Genomic DNA, 24362 nt, shown 5'->3' with positions numbered 1-24362 from the left:
ATTAAATTTGAAAAATAATTTTAAAATTCATGCTGTACCTGGTAGATTCATGGCTTCACATACATTCCTCCTCTTTTAATGTCTGTCTTTGTACATACAAATATTCATATTTGTCAAGCTTTTAATAAAAATTTTAAAAGAAAAAAAAAGGGAAACAAAGGCTTTTCATGTCCATCCCAAAGTGGGGGATGGAAATGAAGAAAAATAAACAATCTATCAGAATCATTTAACCTAAAACAGGTCACACCCTTAAACAACAAATACCTCTTCCTTAGTAATACCAACAGTAATAATGACATTTAAGGTTGTAAAGTAAAAAATTACTGGATGATATACTATAAGATAGGCAGTGAAAGCTAGCTAGATGAAGATTCAGATACTCAGAAAGTACAATTTACTAATGAAGGAGTAAAGCAAACAAAAATGTCCCAAATCCAATATTCTATAAAGTTATTTTATTTGATAAACACATACACACATTTATATATACATAAAATTGACATGGTAAAGCATATAAAAGATTAATGAAAAAAAAATCTAACATACAAAGAAGGGAGATGACTTCCTAGGAAACCAAAGCTTTTTATTAAAAAGAGAACTTTTAACAAGGAATTTTAAATCTTGTAATTATATATATAAAGTCTTCATAGCAGAAGTCTGATGTCACCTGGAAAAGGGAATTTTGTATATTTCTCTTTGGTGCTGGGAAAACAACAGCCCAACATTCATTGTAGTCTCATTCGTTTCTCAGGGGGACATTTAGTGCTGGTTGTCTGCTGGACATTTTTGGGTGTCTCTTTTTCCTCTGTTTTTATTGCTTCAGGTATAGGTTCTGGCTCCTTCTTGGTCTGATCCACTAATAACAAAAACACCATGTTGAGGGTGAGGCTAAATTTTTTGAAAATGCTTTCTACAAATAACTATCACAAATAACACAATCCTTTTGTAGGGACAAGGACAACAAAATTTTAGCATCCACTTAAATTCCTTAAATACTGAGATACTGCCCTCCTACTTTTAAAAGCCCTTGTGATCTAAAGGTAAGTGTAACAGAAAGAATTCTTTATATGTTCTTCAGAACCCAACTGCTGTTAAAGGCAAAAAGATGTAGAATTTTTTACTCATTTCAAGTTTTATTCTTTCACTCATATCTTTATATAAGTGTTACAGAGTTCAAAAGAAAACTAGAACATTTTCAAAATACATATATGTGCATTTTATTACATGTTGCATATATAATACATTATATATAAAAAGTATTTTTATTGATATGTATGCATGCATATGCACAACAAATAAAAATCTCATATACAAAAATATTTGTAATTCATTCTGCAAACACCAATACCTCTACATTAAAGAACTGTTTGAAATGCTTCAGTGTCACTTTCTTGACAATTTAGAAGATCTTAGATATAGGAAACAATAAAATATAGTAAGTCTACAAGGACAAAGTGCCTAATTCACTCTATTCTTATATAGCCTACAGTCTTTTTTTTTTTTTTTTTGTCTGAGGCAATTGGGGTTAAGTGACTTGCTCAGGATCACACAGCTAGGAAGTGTTGAGTGCCTGAGGATTTTAACTCAGATCCTCCTGAATTCAGGGCTAGTGCTCTATCCTCTGAGCCATCTAGCTGCCCCTATAGCTTACAGTCTTACACTTTAAACATCAAAAAAACTATTAATGAATAAAGTTACGTTTTTTATTTTTAATTTTCTAAGAATGTTAGATGTTCATACCTGGGACAGGCTTTTCTCCAGGCTTTTGCTGCAACAAGAGAAAAAGACAATTTATTAATAACAACTCATTGACATGCAGTGTAAGATTTATCAAGATTTTTTTTTGGGGGGGGGGAATTCAGGGGTGAAATATTGAATAGGATAAAAAAAAAATGATATAGAAATATGGGAGGGAAAGAAGGAAGGAAGGAAAGAGGGAGACAAACAGAAAGAGAGAACAAACACAGAAGAGCTGTCCAAACTGTCTTCTTCCTTTAGCACACTTTTCTTCTTTAGCCCTGAATTTTTCCATACTATATGTGACAAAAAAACTAAAGGTAAATCAGAGCAGAATTGTCAAACATCAAATTCACTGCACCAAAAATAATCCCAACCCAACTTGAATATGCCTAATTAAGGTCCCATTCTACTGAAGCAGAATGGAATAATGGAGACCAAGAAGATTCTTGAGGTATTCCTGAGACTGTCCTTTACAACTACTTGAGGATAGAACTCAGTAAATATTTAGTAAGCACTATGTACAATACATGGCACTAGAAGATGAAGACACATGGGTAAATAAATAAGACACACTCCCTGGGTTCAAAAATCTTAAAACTCAGTAACAAATAAAATAAGTACACAGATAAGTATAAAATAATTAAGGGGATAACATATGCATATATTAATATCATACAGTGTTGTGAAATCAGATTAATTAGAAATTACTCTGTGTGTGAGAGAAAAACAAGAGGTTTGGAGGCAGAGCTTAAGGAAGATATCAAGGAGGCAGAAGAATTTCAATTACAGATTAAAGAGTTTAGATTTTGATAAACATAAAGAAGCTACTGAAATTGTTTAGGTTGTGAAATAACTTGACTATACTTACATAACAGTGAATAATCAAACTAATATGAAGGATATTTGGATAAAAGGAACATGGGAGGAGTGAAAGATGAGAAGCTGGTACAATATTTCAGTAAAAAATTATTTAGGGCCTAACCTAAGTAGTGGAAGAAGAAAGGAAACAGTGGAGAGGCTACAGGATTTTATAAAATTCAGGCTTCCTCATTCACATGTGAGCACTAACCTACACTTCTCCAGCCTTTTCTCACATTATTTGCCCCAACATACTCGACTCCATCCAGCCAAGCTGCATTATTCCTAGACTCTTGAATATGACATGCTTCCCCAAATCTGCTCATGTAGTTCCCCACCTCACTTTGCCTAAGAAATAAAAGTTCTAAGTCTAGCTTGGCATTCAAAGCTAAAATTTTTTAATTTCATCTTTGCTTTTCAAACTTACCTCATATTATTTCTCTTCCAGCCAAACTACTCATTACTTCCCAAATTTGTCCTGTTTTCTTGTTTGTTTTATTTTGTGTTCTATCTTCCTCTTGTCATTGCCACTCCGGAGCTCCTCTCTCCAATTCTACCAATGCCAATAATGCAACTCCCCCCTTTCTTGGTTGAAAACATTGTCATTTAGGTGCTGCTTTCTTCGTAAATTCTTTCCTAATATGATTCCCTCCTTTAGCTAAAGTAAGCTTTCTCTCACTAGGATCTTATACAACTTTGCACCTCACTCATGTATTCATTTTCTAAGTAGGTCTATTTTTTTCAGTATCAATAACTTTATTTTATTTATTTATTTATTTTAATAATTATAACTTTTTATTGAGAGAACCCATGACTGGGTAATTTTTTACATTATCCCTTGCACTCACTTCTGTTCCTACTTTTCCCCTCCCTCCCTCCACCCTCTCCCCCAGATGGCCAACAGTCCTATACTTGTTAAATATGTCACAGTATATCCTAGATACAATACGTATATGCAGAACTGAACAATTCTCTTGTTGCACAAGAAGAATTGGATTTGGAAGGTAAAAATAACCTGGGAAGAAAAACAAAAATGCAAAGAGTTTGCATTCATTTCCCAGTGTTCTTTCTTTGGGTGTAGCTGCTTCTGTCTATCATTTATCAATTGGAACTGAATTAGATCTTCTCTTTGTCGAAGAAATCCACTTCCATCAGAATTAAGTACTTCTAAATAAGAGTAGAGATGATGTATCATTCATCTTTGTATTCTTAAATCACAGCAGTGTGCCTTGGATAAAGTAGGTACTTAATAAATATTTCTTGAATTGAATTGTTGAGAAGAAGCTAGAATTGTCCTCAAGTATTCCACTCCAATTGGAGCGCTTTTGAATAGTTTTCTACAACTCTCAAAGCTGGAGCAGAGAATGAATAGCTAGGAAGCTTCTGAAAACTGTATTCTTGAAATCACAAAGTATAAAGATGGAGATGAAAAATTTGGGGCCAATCACATCTGATTCTTTCTCTTGAAAACCTCCCTGTGCCTTTCTGTCAATGGTGGGTAAAGTCTACATAAACTCTCTTCCCCACGCATAGATGTTAGTACCATACCCGATTATACTACATTTAATTTGTATATGCATACATAGTACATTTGATCTACACTGTTACACTGTAGGCTCCCTGAGGGTAGGCACTGCTTTGCTTTTAACTTGGTATCTTCTATGTCTAGCACAATGCTTAGAACAAAGTATATAATTCATATTCTTAGTGGAACACAAAATTCCTATTAATTCCCTTATCCTTCATTAAGGATCTTTTTTTTACTAAATATCAATTATACTCTTATTTTTCTCAACTCTGTTGCTTGATAACCTCTTTACCATTCCCATCCTACCATCATCTATTTCCTGACTCTTGCTATATTTCTACAAATAATCTTATACCTGGATAATAATCTCCTCCTAGATTTCAAAATTTCCATCCTTTTCATAATTCTAAGAGAATATAAAATGCCATTTCTTCTATGAAACTTTCAATCTTTCCATCAACTAGGATTCCCTTTGTGGAAATATTATGTATATTGTTTCAACTTTTTCCTCTACAGTCACGAGAAAGAAAAATAACATACATAATAATCTCACCAACTAACCACAACGGATGTTTAGAACTTACAGATTTCATATGTAAAATTAAAAGTACCAACACAAATTATTACCTGAACAAATTTGGGTGGAAATTTCTGTCGTAGATCTAGGAGTAAAGCATCTACACGCTGCCTCTGAAAAATAGAACTTGGTTCTTCTTTTCTTTTGGCTTTAGGTTTTGCTTTATCTACAACATAAAAAGTACCAGTTACATCACCATAATCAGATAGGAAACAGTACCTTGTATTTATCATATGAGAACCAAATACCATTTTATGGCTGTTCAGTCTAATGCTTAACATAGTACCAGGCTTTCTTCTTTAAAAAAAGAGTTTGAATAGCAACAGTATTTAATCAATCTACATAGGAAGGCAGAAATAGATATCAATTATCCATAACACAATTCAAAAGTTTAATGAAGAAATGTTAATGTGCAAATTAAGTTTGAAGTGTTCAAAAATACTTCAGATTCAATACTAACCATAACCTATTGAAAAAGATGAACCTGGATAGTAGAACCAAAAACATTAGTTAGGCTGGGGGAAGGGGCATGCACTTACACACACATGCAATTCTAAGTCCCTTCTGTGGAATGTATCCAAAGGTGACAAGTGTCTTTAATATGGTTTATATCAAGAGCTATCATTAAATGATATATGTATATTATATATATATGCATGCAGAGGAATTGAGGGAAGTAAGACAGCAAGTGGGAAATGAGGGAATCATATCTGACTCCATCTTGTGACTCAATTCTAGGACTAGTTCAGTTCCATTTCTATCCAATTATGTGTCTAATCCAAATTCTACTTCGTGATAAAAGGTTCTTCAACTGTAGTAACTAGGAGGAAACCTTAGTGGACTACTTGAACTTAAACTTGTATGGCTGGGAAACTGAACCACTTTAACCCTATTGCTTGGAGACCCTTAACCAATGATCTAGGTTATCGTGACCAGAAATATAATCAAATTCAAAGATTGATGGAAAGAATACTTACACAATATGTCCCAAGCAACCCATATGTCTAATATAAAAATTGGTTTTGTATTGATAATTCAGTTCTAGTTTCCATGTTCCTTTAATTGTTCATAGATACTTAGGGGAAATGGGACACCTATCTCCCCCTCCCAACTTGGAAAGTCCCTAACTTTTCTCTAACTAGAAATAAGTTTACTAATGCTGTACTGTTTCCTTGTAATTAACTGGCCTTACTTATCTGATTAACTGTTTTTAATTTATAAAAGCCCATCTCCCCCTATATTTGGAGTTCAACCCTAAGCTGAGGAGGTCTGCTCCTGCTTATTGGGCAATTGGCATGAAATGCCTGATAAATCAATATGCTCAGAAGGTAAATCCTTTCTTTTCTCAGTTATTTCATCTTTTACCCACCACATATTTTCTGAGCTCAAAGAGGAAATGTCAGATAGAAATTATGTTCATGGGTAGATCCCCTATTTGTCGCGTGTGTGTGTGTGTGTGTGTGCTGTTCTCTCCACTCTTTTAAAGCTGATAATCTACCACTTTGCCTTTCATTCACAATCTTTGGATCTAATAAGCACAAGTCTCTAAAACATCTCTAAGATTTCTTTTCATACAGTAAATCAAGCCACATTTGAAATGATAGAAATTCCTATTCCTATGGTTCAAATTAGTTCTTTCATCAGTTTCAGTTATAACTTTTTTTTTCTTAACTCTGTAAATACTTCTCCACAGGATGGGAAAGATATGTCACAAAGTATCCCTTATTCTTTATTATTCTCAAAGACACAGCATTTGTATCACATGTAAAAACTCTCTCAAAAAGTCTTGGATGTCCTACCTTGTTCTTCCTGATCTTTGAAGTGCCACCAGTACCCTTTGGAAGGGTGGTAACGACAGTATGACATAGCTTCATCAAAAGCTGACTGAATTCCATGCACAGCTGTGAGCTTGCAAAAGAAGAAAGTTTTGAGTTTCTCACTGGGCAAAAAAATTACAAAAATAAATAAACTACATTATTTTTTGTGACTCACAAAAACAACAAAATTACATGGCTAGATTTGTGATATACATTTTGAGAAATAACTCAGAATCTAGCTATCCCTGGTCAACATGGAGTTCAGGTTTCAAAAGTAAATTCTTAGACAAGTTTGTTAGAAAGGAAAAATACTCATATGTAGTTAAAGAGTGTTCAATTCATTGGTTTCCTTTCCTGATCATTCATCCCAACTTCAAACTCTTACAAAAGGGTTCTTACCACTCTAGAATTTATGACAGATCCCAAATCCGGTGCCTGATAAATTACTCCAGCAATGATATAATAATCAGCTAATGGAATGACTGAAACAATAAAAAAGCATTTCTGAAATTTGAGTCAGTAAATACATGACATTAGAAATAAACACAAATGGTTCAGTGTTCATCATGGAGAAAAATATTTTATAACAGTAAAAATATTTGACAGAAAAGAAATGTGGGGAATCGTCCAAGTCAAGAACATGAATGGAAATTAAGAATCAAATTCCCAAACTTTTGGCATTCCTTAGAGGAACTAGAATGTGTCTTTAAGAGGTCATTTTCTGGACAAATGGACCAAAGCATCTTACTACATAAAGAAAAATAAAAACCTTAGTGCAGTTTTAAGACTTTGGGGATAATGCATAGTTAGTTGGTACATATGGTATGGTAGTATGGTACATATGGCAATTAATAGTTACTTATTTTTGAAACAAACTCATTCCTTCATTAGCTTTGCTCCCCACTTTCTTTTCCATTTCCTCACAGCAGCCTTCCTATCCAAGAAATCACTATGTCCCTATGGCCTATTAGCCACCAAAACTAACATTGGGCCACAACCATCTCCACTTTTTGGAGAGCAACACCTTTCATCCTTCTTCAGCTCCTTTTCATTTACTCATTTGCTTGTATTTTTATACCCAAGACAGAAGTTTGAAGGAGATCTCTGAGATTATCTAATCAATACTCTCATTTTTACAAGAAATGAGAATAAGAACTTAATAGGGAATAAGAATTTAGTTATCATAAAGGAAACAAAATAAAATCATAGAAATATCAAGATGAACTGACAATTTTTGATTTTTAGCTGAAATTCCATGATAGAATCAACATTTACTGGACATGTTATGTTCATGAAAGAGATCAATGACAAAAAGAAAGGTTTCATATGCACCAAAATAAAATGATACTTTTTGAGTACCAAGTACCAAGAGCTAGAATCAATACAGGTATGTCAAATGGGAAATAGCTGAAAAAGTTGTGGTACTTTAAATAGCACTGTGATATAAGAAATTATGATTATGATCAATAGAGATTCAAGGGAATGTATACACAAAGCAACATAAGAACTAGAAAAACAATTAATACAAAAAATGAAAATCAAGAGAATAAGACAACCTAAACTAAATGCTATGAAATTATAATAACCAAATCTGACCCCAAGGGCAAAATATAAGAAATTAACATCCTTGAATATTTGTACAAGAATAGGTTTATGAATTTGGATAAGAGAAGGCAAAAATGCTGCCCAAACCAGATTAAAATGTAATTATTAAATGTTTAACAAAATAAATTAAAAACATATCATAAAGAATGTTAACTTGAGGTTTTCTAATTCAATATGCCACCTGCAAAGATCTAACACTACCGGTATATACCACTGTACACAATGGCAGACAGTTGCTGTATTGAATAATTTTGCTGAACTGTTTTTAACTCCTTTTTTAGTTTTTGTTATAAGAGATGGCTTTCTGGGATATAAACACTTGGAATGTAGTAACAAAAATTTATTTTAAAAAATCATAATTAAGTATAAAGGTAGATATAAAATCAAATTAAGCATGTTTGGAGTGACTGGGACATCAAATTCCCATGTTTATTATTAAATGAAATAGTCTCAACAGCTACCATTAAAACATGGAAGATGAGACTCCCAAAACCAACCCACACAAAAATCATGGTGAGCTATTCCTCTAAAAATAATTAATATCTTACAGGAAATAATAAAACTTTTTCCTAATATTTAGCAGATATAGTAGTCCTCAATATCACAAGCTAACTATTTAGGTTTATTAGATTTCCCTTAAATTGAGAATACAAAATATGACATGAATTTTAGTTTGTTTGACTTTTTTTTTTTTAATCAACTAATGTCCCTATTACAATGAAGACATTATTTCTCACAATCATTTGAACCCATGAGCATTGTTTTTCCTTGCACATTTGACATTTTGCCACTAGAGGGAAACCTGTGTTTTTTCTGAAAAAGTCACATGGAATATAATTTTAGGAAAATAAAAAAATATTTATTGATAATAAAAATTATTATTGATGATTATTGTTAAAAAAAAATTATTGGATTCCCAAGAATCTAAAAGTGATTACAGTTAACAAAAAAAAAAACTGGAAATGGGAAAAGGGAAAAAAAAAAACAAAATGGTTTAAAGTACAAATCACTTACCTTGTGTAGAAGATTGCCGCTGTTGCTTCCGAATGATGAAAAGAATGGGTTCTTGGGCATGCAAAAGGATGTACTCGACTCCAACCATTTGACTGAAAAACAAAACACTGGGAATCAAGAAATCTATAAAAGCTATTTCAAAATTAACCTTATAAAGTTATCAGTGTAGGATAATATTTATGAGATATGAAAGGCACTATATTAAGGAAAACACTTCTATAATTTGATGGACCCATAGTTAAAACTAGGATTGAAATCCTAGATGATATCTCCTGATGAAATCTTACAATGAAAAAAATCATCTATGAAAATTAAGTTTAGGCAGAAAACAATGTCAATCAAAAAATCATAGCAAAATGGTACACAAAATTTTAGGCAGGAAAGCAAGGGATTAGAGATGATATAAGCATGGTCTATCAAGAAAAGCAAACTAAGAGTCCTATGTTTTGTTTACCTGAAATTGAAAAATCTGCCCAAAGAACATAACAAATGTTTGATTATGATGAATTATGCTGAAAATCACTAGTAAGTTGTTTAATTACAAGTAATAATTATTTACCTTACAAAATCAGTTTTAAAAAATATCAAAATAAATATACTTTTTGAACAGCTCTCATATTTATCTGACAAAGGAAAGAAACAACACAATGTTATGTTATATCTTTTAAGATTTAGGAAAACCCTAAAACCTTATGAACCAGTAAAAAAAGATAAGCTCCCCGACAGATTTAATTTCTCTTTTGATATATATATATATATATATAAAATCTCTCTCTCTCTCTCTCTCTCTCTCTCTCTCTCTCTCTCTCTCTCTCTCACACACACACACACACACACACACACACACAAACAATATATATATATATATATATATATGAAATGTGTCAATCTATGTGTGTGTGTATACACATAAATATATATACCAATAAATACTTGTTGAGTGACTAATGAAAAATAGCAAGGCATGGCAGATAAAGAAAATCTTCATGACAGGTTCTAGGCAAATCACTTTACCTTTCAGTACTCAGGCAACTGAGACTATAAAAGTACAGAGCTGCTATCAATTTTCATTGCTAAAGAGAGTTTTTTGTACACCAATGAAATCGTACACCAAAGATTTGAATCCTCATCCCAATTTTACTCCACTGCCCCCTCAAAAAATTCTAAAACAGCTTGCCTGTCTCTTTACATTACATTAAAATGTATCTGTCTTTTCTCTCAAATGAAATTTTGACTATGTATAAGTACTTAGTGAGCATTCTTAAGACCTCAAACTAGCAAAGGTACAAATGGTATAAATAATGTTGGTTCCATTGTTAAAACACTTCCCTGTATCAAATTAACCAAATTTGCTGCCTGCCAGATTAAAGGTTTTGGAGCTGGACAGGACCTTAAGGATCTAGTTCAACCACTTCAATTTACAAATGATGTGAAGTTATTCCCCATTTTAACTGATGCAACAAATTTGGTTTATGGGCATACCCCACATAATGCACCCCCAACAATAATACATTAATGTATTATAAACACATAGTCTCAATTTCCCAATAATTAATGCTTCTTTTTCAAATCTCCATCCACAGTCTAGGGGAGAGTGGTAAATAACCAATCAGAAAGAGCTGCTGGAAGGGACAGGAAGAGTTATTATTTCCTCCAATGAAATAAGTTTCCAGGCAAATAAAGACTTATCTCTCTGATCCTACTTTAGGTTTTATAGTTCTCTTTTATTTTTATTTAATGTTATGTTTTCATGGAACCAAACAATCATATCAGAATATATCTATATTGGGAAATACATAGGAATTCTCTTTTACAGCTAATTTATCCATGTCTTAATAAAATATAAGACATATTCTTTTTGACGTTTATTTTGTAATTTATGAGCTACAGCTATGAAATAGCAGATCAACAGTAGTAGTTCTTGTTGGCAACAATACTGTGTTCTTACAACTTACTTTAAATGCTCCAATGTGAGCCTCTGCATTTTGACCACTTCATTATTACAAGTCCGATCATAAAAAGGGTTACTTCTTTCAGAGAAATAGTCCAGGACACTTCCACTGTTCAATATAGGGATCCAAGAACTGTCAACCCATGAAATTCCCAACAGGTTGTCTATGAAAGATAAACAGAGAAAATACAATTTTAAAAAAATGAAAGAAAGCAAATATAAAAATCACCTTTTCTTCTCTTCCCATCAAGTCATACTCATCCTCTCACCTCAAACGAATAGAATAGCTTAAAAAATTATATGGAGTTTTTTTTAAAGGCTTTATTGATGTCTTTTTAAACATTACATGGTTTTCCCAAGCAGGACTCCCATTCAAGGAAGCCATCACATATTTTAAAATAGCATTTTTTTAGTAGAAAAAGAAGGAAAAAAATCAGCACAGCTACCCAATACACTAAGAAGTCCAAAAATAAATGTAATATTTAACATCAATGGATCTTCTACCTCCACAGATTTGTTGGTAGACAGCATCCTCTCATAACATTTCTTTTGAGTATACTTGTTCTTTACAATTCTGCAACATTCACTTCTGATTTGTGTGTATGTGTATATGTATAGGGGTGTGTGTGTGTGTGTGTTCTCTTTCCATTTACATTGCTGTAATCATTATGTACATTCTCTTTTTCTTGGCTTTGTTTACTTTACTTGGCATCAAGCAAGCCATTTAGATCTTTTCCATGCTTCTATGTATTCATCACATTCATCATTTCTTACAGAACAATCATTACATCCATATACTGCTACTTGACTATTCATGAACTAACAGGCATATACTTTATTTCTAAATCTTTACTGTCACAATAAGTGATGCTATAAAAGCCCCTGCGTATACAGGAATTCTAGTCTTATCCATGGCTTCCTTGGGATAAAAACAGAGTAATGGAATCTCTGGATCAAAGGACATATAAAATTTAATCATTTTATTTGCATAATTTAATCAGTCAACAAACATTAAGCACCTAATATGTGCCAGGCACTGTGACAAGAACCCAGGGGATAAAAAAAAAAAAACCTTGAGACACTCCCTCTCTTCAAGGAGTTTGCAAACAAATTTATACATAACAAGCAATAAGGAGGATAAATAGAAAATAACAGAAGGAAGTCACTGGAATTAAGAGAGGTTGAAGAAGGTTTCCTGTAAAAGGTGGGATTTCAGTTGGGAAGTCAGAGTAGTTAGAAGTCATGGGCAGGAAATCTTCTCACAACTCCTCCAACATTGACTATTGTTAGTTTTTGTCACCTCTTGCCACTTTGTGTAAGACTATAAGGAAAAGCCTCAAGAGTTTTTATTTACCTTTCTCCTATTGGCGATTTGGCACATTCTTTCATATAGTATTAATACTCTAAAATTCTTTTCAAAATCTGTTTTCCATAATCTTTTGACTACCTACTAGGGAGTGGCTACTTACTTTTACATATATATATATATATATATATATATAATATATGTTTGCTAATGTTTATATAGCTTAGATAGCAAACTCTTTTCAAAGAAATCCAATATGAAGGATTTTCCCTCATTCAAGTGCTTTGCTTTTGTTATACTATGTGTATTCACTTTATGTATTAACTTTCCAAATTTCATGTAATCAAAGTTACTTATATCTTTCATTTAGTTAAGAATCTATCTTCCAGGGCAGCTAGGCGGCGCAGTGAATAGAGCACCAGCCCTGAAGTCAAGAGGACCTGAGATATAAAGTATGATTCTTTAATATTAAAGTCACAATATGAAAATATATGACTACTTGCATCTTTTTATCATCTCTTCCAATATGCTGGGGTTTACCCTAGTTAAACTAAAATCTGCTTTCCTTCTCTGTGAGACAAAACTATAGACCTCCTTTCTTCTATACAAGAGTCCTTCTTTTCACCAGGCTAAACAGCTTCACTTTCTTCAAAGATTTTCTGATGTTTGCATGGCACAGTCTGTAGCCTTTCCTCCTTCCCCTCATTCTTATCACCCTCCTCTGAACCCGCTCCAGTTTGTCAATGTCTGTCCTAAAATGTGATGCCCATAACTGAACTCAAAATGAAAAGGATAAAAGCAGAACTATCACCTCTCTTAATGTAAACGCTATTATCTTTATCCAATCCAAGGCTACATGAGCTTTTTTTGATTGTCACTGAAAATTTACACAAAGTATGCATTTTATAAAATTCTCAAGTTTTTCTTACCTTAAAATAGCCATCTTGCCATACCATCTCTGTCTTGTACACTTAACCTGATTTTTAAAAATTCAACTATAAGACTTTACATTTATCCCTATTAAATTTCATTATATGGAATAATCAATTCTGATGGGCGTGGCCCTCTTCAACAATGAAGATGAACCAAATCAATTCCAAATCAATGAGCAGTAATGAATTGAACCAGTTACACCCAGGGAAAAAACTCTGGGAGATGACTATGAACCACTACATAGAATTCCCAATCCCTCTATTTTTGTCCACCTGCATTTTTGATTTCCTTCACAGGCTAATTGTACACTATTTCAAAGTCCGACTCTTTTTACACAGGAAATTAACTGGACATACATATATTGTATTTAACTTATACTTTAACATATTTAACATGTATTGGTCAACCTGACATCTGGGGGAAGGGGTGGGGGGGAAAGGGAAAAAGTTGGAACAAAAGGATTTGCAACTGTCAATGCTGAAAAATTACCTATGCATTTATCTTATAAATAAAGAGGTATCAAAAAAATTTTCATTATATGGGATTTGCCTCATTTTTTTTAAAGTAATCAAGATTAGCTAATTCTTTCAGCATCATGCAATCTACAATTTTAATGCCATTTATATTTTCATTTAAGGTATCAATAAGATTGTAGAAAAGAACTTGGTCTAACTCATATCCCTGGGGCACTTCACTACAGAATTCTGTTCAATCTGACTGCAAAGGATACAAATCAGCAATAACAAACATGCTAACTCCTCCACTCCCATTCTGTTGAAATGCTGGAAATTTACCTTGCTCCTAAATTCTTGGACTGACTCCTTAAAGCAAACGTCTAGAGTTCTGGTCTAGATAAAAAGAAGATGCATTTCTTATATTCTATAAATCTGTAATGTATTGTGTTTGGATTTTTCAGTTTGGAAAGGAGGCTGACAAACTAGAAGGCTTCTCGAGGAGTACAAATAGGATGGGTAAGGCTCTTGAGTCTACATCATATGAGAATCAGCTGAAGGAACTGGGATTGCTTAGTTTTAAGAAGAAAAGACTAAATGGAGATGTGATAGTTGTCTTCAAATATATGAAAGGTTGTCATGAGAAGTCTTCAAATATATGAAGGGCTGCCATGAGAAGTCTTCAAATATATGAAGGGAGTCAGGCACTCTCCTCTCTCCCCTCCCCCTTCTCTCCCCTCCCATCTCTCCCTCCCATCTCTCCCTCCCATCTCTCCCTCCCTCTCTCTCTCTCTTTATATATATATATATATAGGTTCTCATAAAATGTCATGGTTTTAGACCCGGCATGAAAGTGGTAGCAAATTAATATAAAACTAAAGCTCCTATTTTCAACAAATGTCAAGAATAAAAATCATCAAATAATGTAGCCATAGGGCTGATAAGTTAAGTCACAGAAAAGCCCAAATCCTGGGTTTGCTCCTGTCGTGAGCACATTAACTTTGAGTGTTCCACAAATACAGAGTACACCCCTAAGTGGCCAACTATTTTGCCACTGCCTGACCCCTTGGTAACAAGAAAAATAAGATGAGAATGGAGAATATAACATAAATCATAATCACTGGAAAAATACCTCAAAACATAGGCCTCATTTTGAGGGGTGGGGTGGAAAGTGGGGGGTGTCAGAATTAGTTATAATATGTACTGTTGTTTGTTCTTTGTTCTAGAAAGAGGACCATGACATCAGAGAGGTGATGCCATGACATGTGAGTTGAATTTACATGAGTAAGAGCTATGCAAAGTTATCTGCCTCACTTTCCTCTCCAGAGCCATCTGTGTTCAGAAGCAAGATTCAGATCAGGATGACTAGAGATGCCCCAGGAGAGATCTTGGCCTTTGTAAGCGAAAGTCTTTAACAGGTCTCAGTTCAAATGAAACAATGCCCATTTAGTGATTAAGGCTAGGTAAGAATTAAAGCAAAGAATGACTTCTTTTAACTAGCTTAAAAAAAAAAAAAAATCCAATCTGGGAGAAGACCCTCAAAATTTCTGGCCAAAAGAAAAAACAAACAAACAAAAAAACAAAAAAAATTGCTATTTACATTCACTCTGAGTCAATCAGGGCCCAAAACCAAAAGTATCAAGTGAGGCTGGCCCAGCGACCTGGCTCCCATTGATTGGCCAACAAGAAGTCCCAGCTCAATTCCCACTGGGTCAATTCCAATTGCCCCCTGGTGTTTATATTTGCCCATGATACATGGTATAAAAGACAGCATCCAGGACACAAAAGTTTGGAAAACGAAGCGGGCTACTTATGTAGCAAGATCAAAGAATAAGAAAGAGATAACCAGAGCGCTGAACGGGTGCTCACATAACTCTAAAAGATCCAGAGGAAAGGTTGTAATACATGGCATAGCCCTTCTCCCTTTATAAAGAGAGAGGGATAAGGGTCCCAGAGGATGATATACGGGTAAAACCTGTCAGAGCTGGGGGTGAAAGGTTCTAAAGAAAGCCGGCTTCGGGAGCACCCGCTGAGGCTGGACCAAGAACAGGGGCAGGGTCGTCATAACGCCAGGAAATGATACCCGTGGATGCACCATCTGAATAAATTTCTCACCCTGCCTCTTGACCAACCATGCTCAAAGATTACTTCCTTTTCCCTGACGAGTTGTCTGTCTCACTTAGCAATGAATTATCTCGCTGGCAGGTTGTCTCCCCATCAGAAGGAGCTCCTTGGGCACAGTGGCCGTTTTCTGCTTTTTTTCTTTTTTTTTTTTTTTTAATTCCCCAGCGCTTAAACGTTTGCTATTGTCTGCTCGTTTTCAGTGGTGTCCCGCTCTCCCTGGCGCCTTTTGGGATTTTCTTGGCGAAGATACTGGGAAAGTTTGCCATTTCCCGCGCTGGCTCATTTTATAGATAAGGCGGCAGGGTCACAAAAAAAAAGTGTCTCTCAGGCTGGATTCGAACTCAGGTCTTCCCGACTCCCACTGACACCTAGCGGCCTGGCGAGGCACATCGTAGGCGCTTAATAAATGCGCGCTGCTTGCCTGGCTACGGCAGGACGGTAACACCCACCCCCGACGCCAGTTTCCCCTCTCGCTCCAGGCTCTCAGAAGCTTCTGACAGGTCATGAGCCGCTTCGGGAGACGAAAAACGGGAGATGAGTCCCGCCTCTCCTACAGAAACGCAAGAGAAATTCGAGGAAAGCGGGGAGAGGAGAGGGGGGAAAAATGGCGAACCCAATTAAAACTGACACGAATAAAGCAAGAAAGCCGCTGTTACCTCGGATATCTACCGCCGCCATAGCTCCAGATGGACCGCAGGCTTCTCCCACTTCCGGCGCGAAATTTACGTCAGAGGAAAAAACAATAGCGTTCCGCGCCGGAAGTGGTCCTAGCGGAAGCGGGGGCGGGAAGGGGCTGGCCATAGAGAAAGGGAAGGGGGAGGAGAAAGGGAGGGGAAAAGAGAGGAGGAGGCGGGGAAAATAAAAGGCCGACGGATGCGGAGTGGGCTGGCTAGAAAGGAGGGGGAGGAGGGAAGGAAAAAGGAGAGTTGTAAAGGAGGCAGGAAGGAAACAGGACCAAATGAGGGGGAGAGGCAGAACCAGGGGAAAGCGAAGGCTGCCTGCGGAAAGCGAGTCTGCCTCGGATGGCTCTGCAAGCCGGCTATCTTACGCTTCTCCCGCTCGGGCGCCTTGTAGCCGGCCACGTTATTCTAGCTATTCGCATCTACGGAACTCTGGCTTAAGAGCCCGGCGAGATTCAGAGACAATCCCCCTTTCTCCCCCTTCCGCCCCATTTTACCAGAATTTGTCACGCGCCGCCTTCGTGTCAGAGCGGACTATTTAGGACTATTAACAAGGGCCAGGAACACTTTTAAAAAGTTTTGTCAGCATGAACTGACCTTTTCTCCATCACTCTCTTCTGCCTCTTTGGGGGAATAAGATGAGCAAAGACAGCAGGAGGTGCCCTAAGCCTTGCCTTGGCTTGTCAAAAGATAGGGAAGGTTTGGAAACAGGGCAGGGCTGAATGGAAATGTGAAATACCCGTTAGACAGTCTAGAAAAGCACTTCGTATTTTGGTATTTTAATTGGTCAGCAGATCTAGGAGAGTATTTAAATACCTACTGTTTACCAAGGCTCCTTGGAAGCTTTAGGGATACAAAGAAAGGCAAAAAACAGACCATGCTCTCAAGGGGATGTGACATGCAAAGAACTATGTACATACAGGGTATATATAGGATAAATTAGGAGTGCTCCGAGTGAGAAAGTACTAGCGTTAAGAGGAATTGGGAATAACTTAAACGGTGGGCTTTTAGCTGAGACTTCAGAGAAACCAGTGGAAGTGGCCAGAGTCTAGAGATCAACGTATCTTGTTCAGCAAACTCTATGGGGAAAAAAAATGCCATTGGATCATATAGAGTACATGGAATTTGTAAGGTGGAAGGAGATTGGAAAGGGGGAAGCTTGATTATGAAGAGCTTTAAAAGCCAAATGATGGAATTTAAATTTGATCCTGGGAGTCATATAGAACCACTGACGTTTTTGAATGGAGCCAGAGGGGTAGAAGAAGAGAGTAGCATAAATTTGTGCTATTTAAAGATTATTTTGGAACCGGGATAACATTGTTCACATCCCACAATATTACTATTACTATGGGATGAAGAACTGAGTGATTTGGCGCTTCTCAGCAATGCAATGATCCAAGACAATCCCATAGGACTCATTTTGAAAAATGCTATCCACCTCCAGAGAAATTGTTTTTCGCCTTTTTTTCTAGTTTTCTTGCACAAAATGACAATTATGCAAATGCTTTGCATGATTGCACATGTACCATCTTAGGAACAGGGAACAGGAGAGAGGCAAAGGTAGAATTTGGAACTCACGACTTTAAAAATAAAAGAATGTTGAAATTGTTTTTACATGTAATTTGGGGAAAATAAAAAATATTTTTTAAAAATTTACTTTGACAACTGATTGAGGGATGGGTAAGAATAAAGAGAGATTTGAGGCAGGAAGAATACTCAGTAGGCTATTGCAAAATTCCAGGCATAATAAGGTGATGAGGGCTATGCCAAGGTAGTAGAAGTTTCAGAGGAGAAAACAGGAAGTATATGAGATATTTTGTGAATATAGAATTGACAGGATTTAGCAAAGGATTAGGTATGTGAGGGAGAAAAAGTGAGGAGTTGAGGATGAAACCTTGATTGCATACCTGAGTGACTACAAAAAGAGTGGGGCCCCTCAATAATAATTAGAAAGTTAGTGTTTACTATATAAAAGACAGGAGGCTAAAAGCTAGGGATATAAAGAAAGACAAAAACAGCCCTGCTCTCAAGAAACTCAGTTTTGACAAGGGAAAATCGTATACATAATACTGTCCTCAACCCCCACATGTCCAATCTGTTGCCAAGGCCAGTCAGTTTTACTTTTATAGCATCCCTTGCATATGCCTCCTTCTTTTCTCTTGACACTGCCACCACCCTGAGACAGCTCTTAAAACCTTATGTCTAAAGTGTTACACTAGTCTTCTTGTTGGTCTCCCTGAAATATCTACCCACTTCAATTCATCTTTCATTCAGTTTGCCAAAGGGATCTTTCTAAAGACCAAATCTGACCAGGCACTTTATCAGAATCCAATATAAAACTTTTTTTGACTTTCCAAGGCTTTAATAATCTGCATCCCCTAGCTCTCACCTTTCCAGTTTTCTTATCCCTTACACCCTGCTCCTCCACATATTCAGATCCAAAGATACTAAAGCTTTTACAATTTTTCCAACAAGACACTCCATCTCCCGTTTTTACGCATTTTCACCTCCTATATTCTGTTGTCTCCCACTCCCCTTTCTATAGGAAGCCTTTCCCCATCTCTCTATATTCTAAAGCCTTCTTCATTTTCAATTTATCATATATATGCATATATATGTATCTGTGTATCCATATACACAGATACATACAATTTGTCATATATGTGCATATATGTGTATGTGTGTATCCATATATACAGATATATGTATGTGTATATTTGTACATTGTTATATTTCTCCCTCATTAAACTGTAAGCTCCTTGACAGAAGGGACTTTTTTTGCCTTTTTTTGCTTGCTTTTTTTGTGACTTCAGTGTCTGGCACATAATAGTTACTTAATAAATGTTTATCAGTCAACAAGTACATATAAAACATGATGCTAAATATAAAGAAGATCCTCCAAGAGGGGAAGGCACTAGCAGCTGGAGGGACAGAGAAAGACCTCTTATAGAAGGTAGGATTTGAACGAAGTCTTAAAGGAAGCCAAGATCAGGAGGTTAGGAGGTAGATCATTGTAAACAGACAGTCAATGCAAAGTCCTTGCAAGGGGAAATGAAGGGGCAGATGAAGCAGATCATTAGCAGACTAATTGTAACTGGATCAGAGAGTACCAAAAAAAAGTTATAAAGAATAACAAGACTGGAACAATAGGAACAGAACAAATTATGAAGAACTTTTAAATTTGATTCTGAAGTTCGTAAGGTAGGTGAAGATTAGTCATATGTTTTGGAAAAAATCACTTTAGCAATTGATTGGAATGTGAAATGGAGTGAAAAGAGATTAGAAATAGGGAAAGCAGTTAGACAGCTACAGGTGAGAGATGATGAAGGTTTAAACTAGAGTTGTAGCTGTACAAATGGAGAGAATGGGACATACAGGAGTATTATGAAAGTAGAAATGGCAAGATTTGGTGCAGTGGATAGAGCACCAGCCCTGAAGTCAGAAGGACCTGAGTTCAAATTTGCCTTCAGACACTTAACACTTCCTAGCTGTATAACCCTGGACAACTCACTTAGTCCCAATTGCCTCAGCAAAACAAGAAATGACAAGATTTGCTGCTGCGGCTTGTTTGAAATTTCATTAATGTGTACTTGAATACCTGAGTATTTCTTTTGTTTTCTTGGTGGAATTGAGTATCTGTCTTATACCTGATATACATTGTGCACCTTTTGAGCAGAAACTAGACATGAACCATACTTAAGCTTTAAGAATTTTCCTTTATACTAGGAATGCAAGGCTGGTTCAGTATTAGGAAACCTATTAGCATAATTGAATATATCAATTTCCAAATTAACCAAAATCATATGATCATCTCAATAAATGCAGAAAAAGCATTTGATAAAATACAACACCTATTCCTATTAAAAACATGAGAGTATAGAAAGAAATGGACTTTTCCTTTAAATGGTCAGTAGATGCTACTGACCATTAGTAAGTAAAGTTAAAAAAAAAAAAAAGTAAGCATCATATGTAATGGGGATAAACTGGAATCATTCCCAATAAGATCAGGAGTGAAACAAGGCTTTCCACTATCACCATTACTATTCAATATTAGAAATGCTAGCTTTGGCCATAAGAGATGAAAAAGAGATTAAAGGAATTAGAGTAAGTAATATGGAAACCAAATTATCACTCTTTACAGATGATGCAATGATATACTTAGAGAACCCCAGAGATTCTACTAAAAAGCTATTAGAAACAATTCACAACTTTTTTTTGTACATCACTAACAAAATCCAACATCAAGCAGTACAAAGAAATTCCATTTAAAATAACTGTTGATAGTTAAAAAAAAAAAAAAATTGGGAATCTATCTGCCAAGGGAAAGTCGGGAACTATATGAGCAAAACTACAAAACACTTTCCGTTCAAATAAGGTCAGGTCTAAACAATTGGGAAAATATTAAGTGCTCTTGGATAGGTTGAACGAATATAATAAAAATGACAATACTACCTAAACTAATCTATTTATTTAGTGCTGTAGCAATGAAACTCCCAAGAAACTATTTTACTGACTTAGAAAAATAACAACAAAATTCATCTGGAAGAACAAAAGGTCAAGAATTTCAAGGGAACTAATGGGAAAAAATCAAATGCAGGTGGCCTAACTATACCATATCTAAAACTATATTATAAAGCAGTGGTACTGCTTTCGGTACTGGCTAAGAAATAGACTAGTTGATTAGTGGAATAGGTTAGGGTCACAGGATAAAATAGTCAATAACTATAGCAATCTAGTGTTTAACAAACCCAAAGACCCCAGCTTTGGGGGTAAGAATTCATTATTTGACAAAAACTGCTGGGAAAATTGTAAACTAGTTTGGCAGAAACTAGGCATTAATCCACACTTAACATCATACACCAAGATAAGGTCAAAATGAGTCCATGATCTAGGCATAAATAATGAGATTATAAATAAATTAGTAGAACATAGGATAGTTTACCTCTCAGACCTGTGGAAGAGGAAGGAATTTGTGACCAAAGAAGAATTTAGAGATCATTATTGATCACAGAATAGAAAATTTTGATTATAGTAAGTTAAAAAGTTTTTTGTACAAACAAAACTAATGCAGACAAGATTAGAAGGGAAGTAATAAACTGGGAAAGTTCAAGATTGCATTAGCTTTTTTGACCACAGTATCACACTACTCAATGTTACTTATTTGTAAAATCCCCTATCCTTGTAAAATTGATTTTTTGAACTCAAGTATAAGTCTTTGTGTTTGTCCTTAATTTTTTAGCCTAATGTTCTGGCTTGCCAAAAATTTTGTAGATCTTCTAGTGGATTAGTTATTCCTCTCAGTTTTTATGTCATCTACAACTAGATTAGCCAACTTATTCTTATCTAAATCACTGATAAAAATGCTAAAGAGAATAAGAACAAGGACAGGTCCCTAGAATAGATCATTGCAGACCTCTTGCTAAGTTGACATTGAACCATTAGTGACTGCTTTTTAAATTCTACCATTCAACTAGTTCTAAATCTAATTGGATTATCATAGTAGTTAATATCTCACCATATTTTCCAAAGAATAGTATGAAATATTTCATCAAATCCTTTGCTAAAATTCAGGTAAGCTGAAACTATAATGAGCCCCATATTTAATATTTTATCAGCCCCATAAAAAAAGAAATAAATTGGTTCTTGATGAAGTCCTGTAGGCTCTCTCTAGTAATCATTTCCTTTTCTAGATATTCATTCATCATCTTTTTAATAGATCCATTCTAGAATTTTTCTAGGAATTAAAGTTAGTGCCATTGAGCTATAATTTGCAGACTATTGTCTTTCCTGTTTTGAAAATCAGAATATTTATTCTTCTCCACTTTGGTTCCTTTTTCACCATCTTTCACTTATCACTGACAATGCCTCAGCAATCTTATCTACCATGTTTTAAAATCTCAAGAATGAAATTCATTAATGTCAAGTGACTTGAATTTAGTGAAAGTAATTGTCTCTAATTTATCTTGGATATAAAGTTCCTGTTAACCATTTTTATTTTCTCTCATTTTCATTATAAAAGTTATTCTTGTTAGAAAGAAGCAAAATCAGAACTGACCAATTCTGCTTCTCTCTGTTGCTATTTATCTTCATCCACTACAAGTCTTCTTTCTTCTTTGCTCTTCCTCCTTCCCTCAATAAAACTTTCTAAAATATTTATTATTTTTAACTTTTCTCTCTACTTCAGCTTATTCTGAGCTTTAGCATTCTATATTTTTACAGGACTATAGCATACACTTATTTATTGTAATTTTCTGCTACATGCCCTGGCTTTTACTGTAAATTTCTTTTTATAAAATAAAATTACTGGTATCTTTTGGTTTTATTTTCAAAAATAGCCTTTTCCACTCCACTTCACAAAGAACATCCCTTATAACAACAAAAAAGTGGGGAAGGGGGAGTTGAAGGAGAGAATAATTCAGCAAAATTAACCAATACAACAACCCTTTACCTCTTCAAAGAAGGGATATAGATATATTCTTATATCTTTTCTTTAAGGCTAAGCTTGATCATTTTAATTTCAGTTTTGATTGATTTCTTGTTATTTATATGTTGCAGTCACATACACTATTTTTGGTTCAACTTATTTGACTTTGTAGCAGTTCATATAAGTTCCCATGCTTCCTGGTATTCATCATATTCATTGTACTGTAGTTTTTTCTTATCCATTAGCAGTCATCTATATTTTCAATTCTTTGGTATTTTTAAAAATATTATCTGTGATGACCGCGTATTTAAAATCAGCCAGAGTCAGGAATTCAGGTTAAGGGAAAATCTTTGATCTTTATTCTCTGTGGAGATGAAGAAGGATTGGAGGTGAAGGGGGATCAGAGGTGAAAGGGGGATTGTGATAGCAATGTGAGCAGCTGTTAACAAGACGCCAGCCAGCAGTCTCTTTCTGCTCCTCTCCCCGCCCCTCTGCCTCCACCCACCAAAATCATCATTTCCTATACAATACATCAGGACTTGCACAAAGAGTAGGTGGGGGACCATTCTTTCTCCAAGCATATATATTAATAGAGTATGGTCCAATTAATTACTATTTAGCCTCACATGCTTGGGACCTCAGTGCATCAACTCGAGCTTCAGCCCATTACAATTATCATAAATATTTTAGTCTATTTTTTGTTTGTTTTTTCCAAACCATTGAAAATAGCTATATGGCTCACAGGTAGATCTCTAGGTCAAAGGGTACGGATACTTTAATAGTTTTCAGTGTAGTTCCAAGTTGCTTTCCAGAGTGAAGAGTTCAATTCACAGCTTTACTAACTATATTACTATATAACATATCAAAAACAATTTAAAATATCTTTTCTTAAATCACCTAGAGCCTCTTTCTTGTTTCTAAATTTTGGGCAATTGTAGTAATAGTAAGCTCATGGAAGAAGTTTGACTCTGGAGAGCAGAAGTATATTTGTGCTACTCCATTTTTTGGTGACAGTATTCAAAATATTTTACTTTTTCCCTGAAATAGACTTGAGTATGTATTTTTCTAGACTATTTCTGAATATATTTTAAACTTCTGCTTTCTTGTGCACAGTTCAAATGTAATAGATATACATATTCAAATATTGTTTGGTTGTTATTGTTGGTCACAAATATGTACATAAGTATATTCTTCTACATGATATTTTTGGTGGCCCCATTCTGGCCCTGTGAACTCAAGGCTCCCCTTGTATTTCTGACCTTGGTCACTCAAACTTTCAGCTGTAAAAGAAGATAAAAAATGAAATACATAAAATGGACAACAAAGATGTCAGGAATAAATGTTGTTTTGGAT

General features: G+C 35.0%; 1 protein-coding gene across 1 annotated transcript; it reads right to left on the bottom strand.

Moving 5' to 3' along the window:
• Positions 1-568: 568 nt before the first annotated feature.
• Positions 569-16652, bottom strand: MED6 (mediator complex subunit 6). The gene is made up of 8 exons (XM_003756276.3): positions 16562-16652; positions 11095-11254; positions 9140-9231; positions 6920-7002; positions 6503-6611; positions 4754-4869; positions 1741-1768; positions 569-856 (listed from the first exon to the last, which is right to left on the bottom strand). The coding sequence occupies exons 1-8, from the start codon at positions 16581-16583 to the stop codon at positions 726-728; spliced, it is 741 nt and encodes a 246-aa protein (XP_003756324.1). The 5' UTR covers positions 16584-16652; the 3' UTR covers positions 569-725.
• Positions 16653-24362: the final 7710 nt, after the last annotated feature.

The sequence above is a fragment of the Sarcophilus harrisii genome, chromosome 2 (assembly GCF_902635505.1).
Source record: "Sarcophilus harrisii chromosome 2, mSarHar1.11, whole genome shotgun sequence".
Classification (NCBI taxonomy): domain Eukaryota; kingdom Metazoa; phylum Chordata; class Mammalia; order Dasyuromorphia; family Dasyuridae; genus Sarcophilus; species Sarcophilus harrisii.
The sequence above is the reverse complement of the archived record's forward strand: the minus strand, read 5'-3'. Positions and strand labels throughout refer to the sequence as shown.

Bases quoted from the DNA above. Each gene is read 5' to 3' on its own strand.
- MED6 (XM_003756276.3), bottom strand. From the start codon at position 16,583: ATGGCGGCGGTAGATATCCGAG. The intron at 9,232-11,094 runs GTAAGTTGTAAG...TTTGTTTTTCAG, and splicing joins CTCACATTGGAGCATTTAAA to TCAAATGGTTGGAGTCGAGT. The intron at 6,612-6,919 runs GTAAGAACCCTT...TTCTTTTGCAAG, and splicing joins CTGTCATAAATTCTAGAGTG to CTCACAGCTGTGCATGGAAT.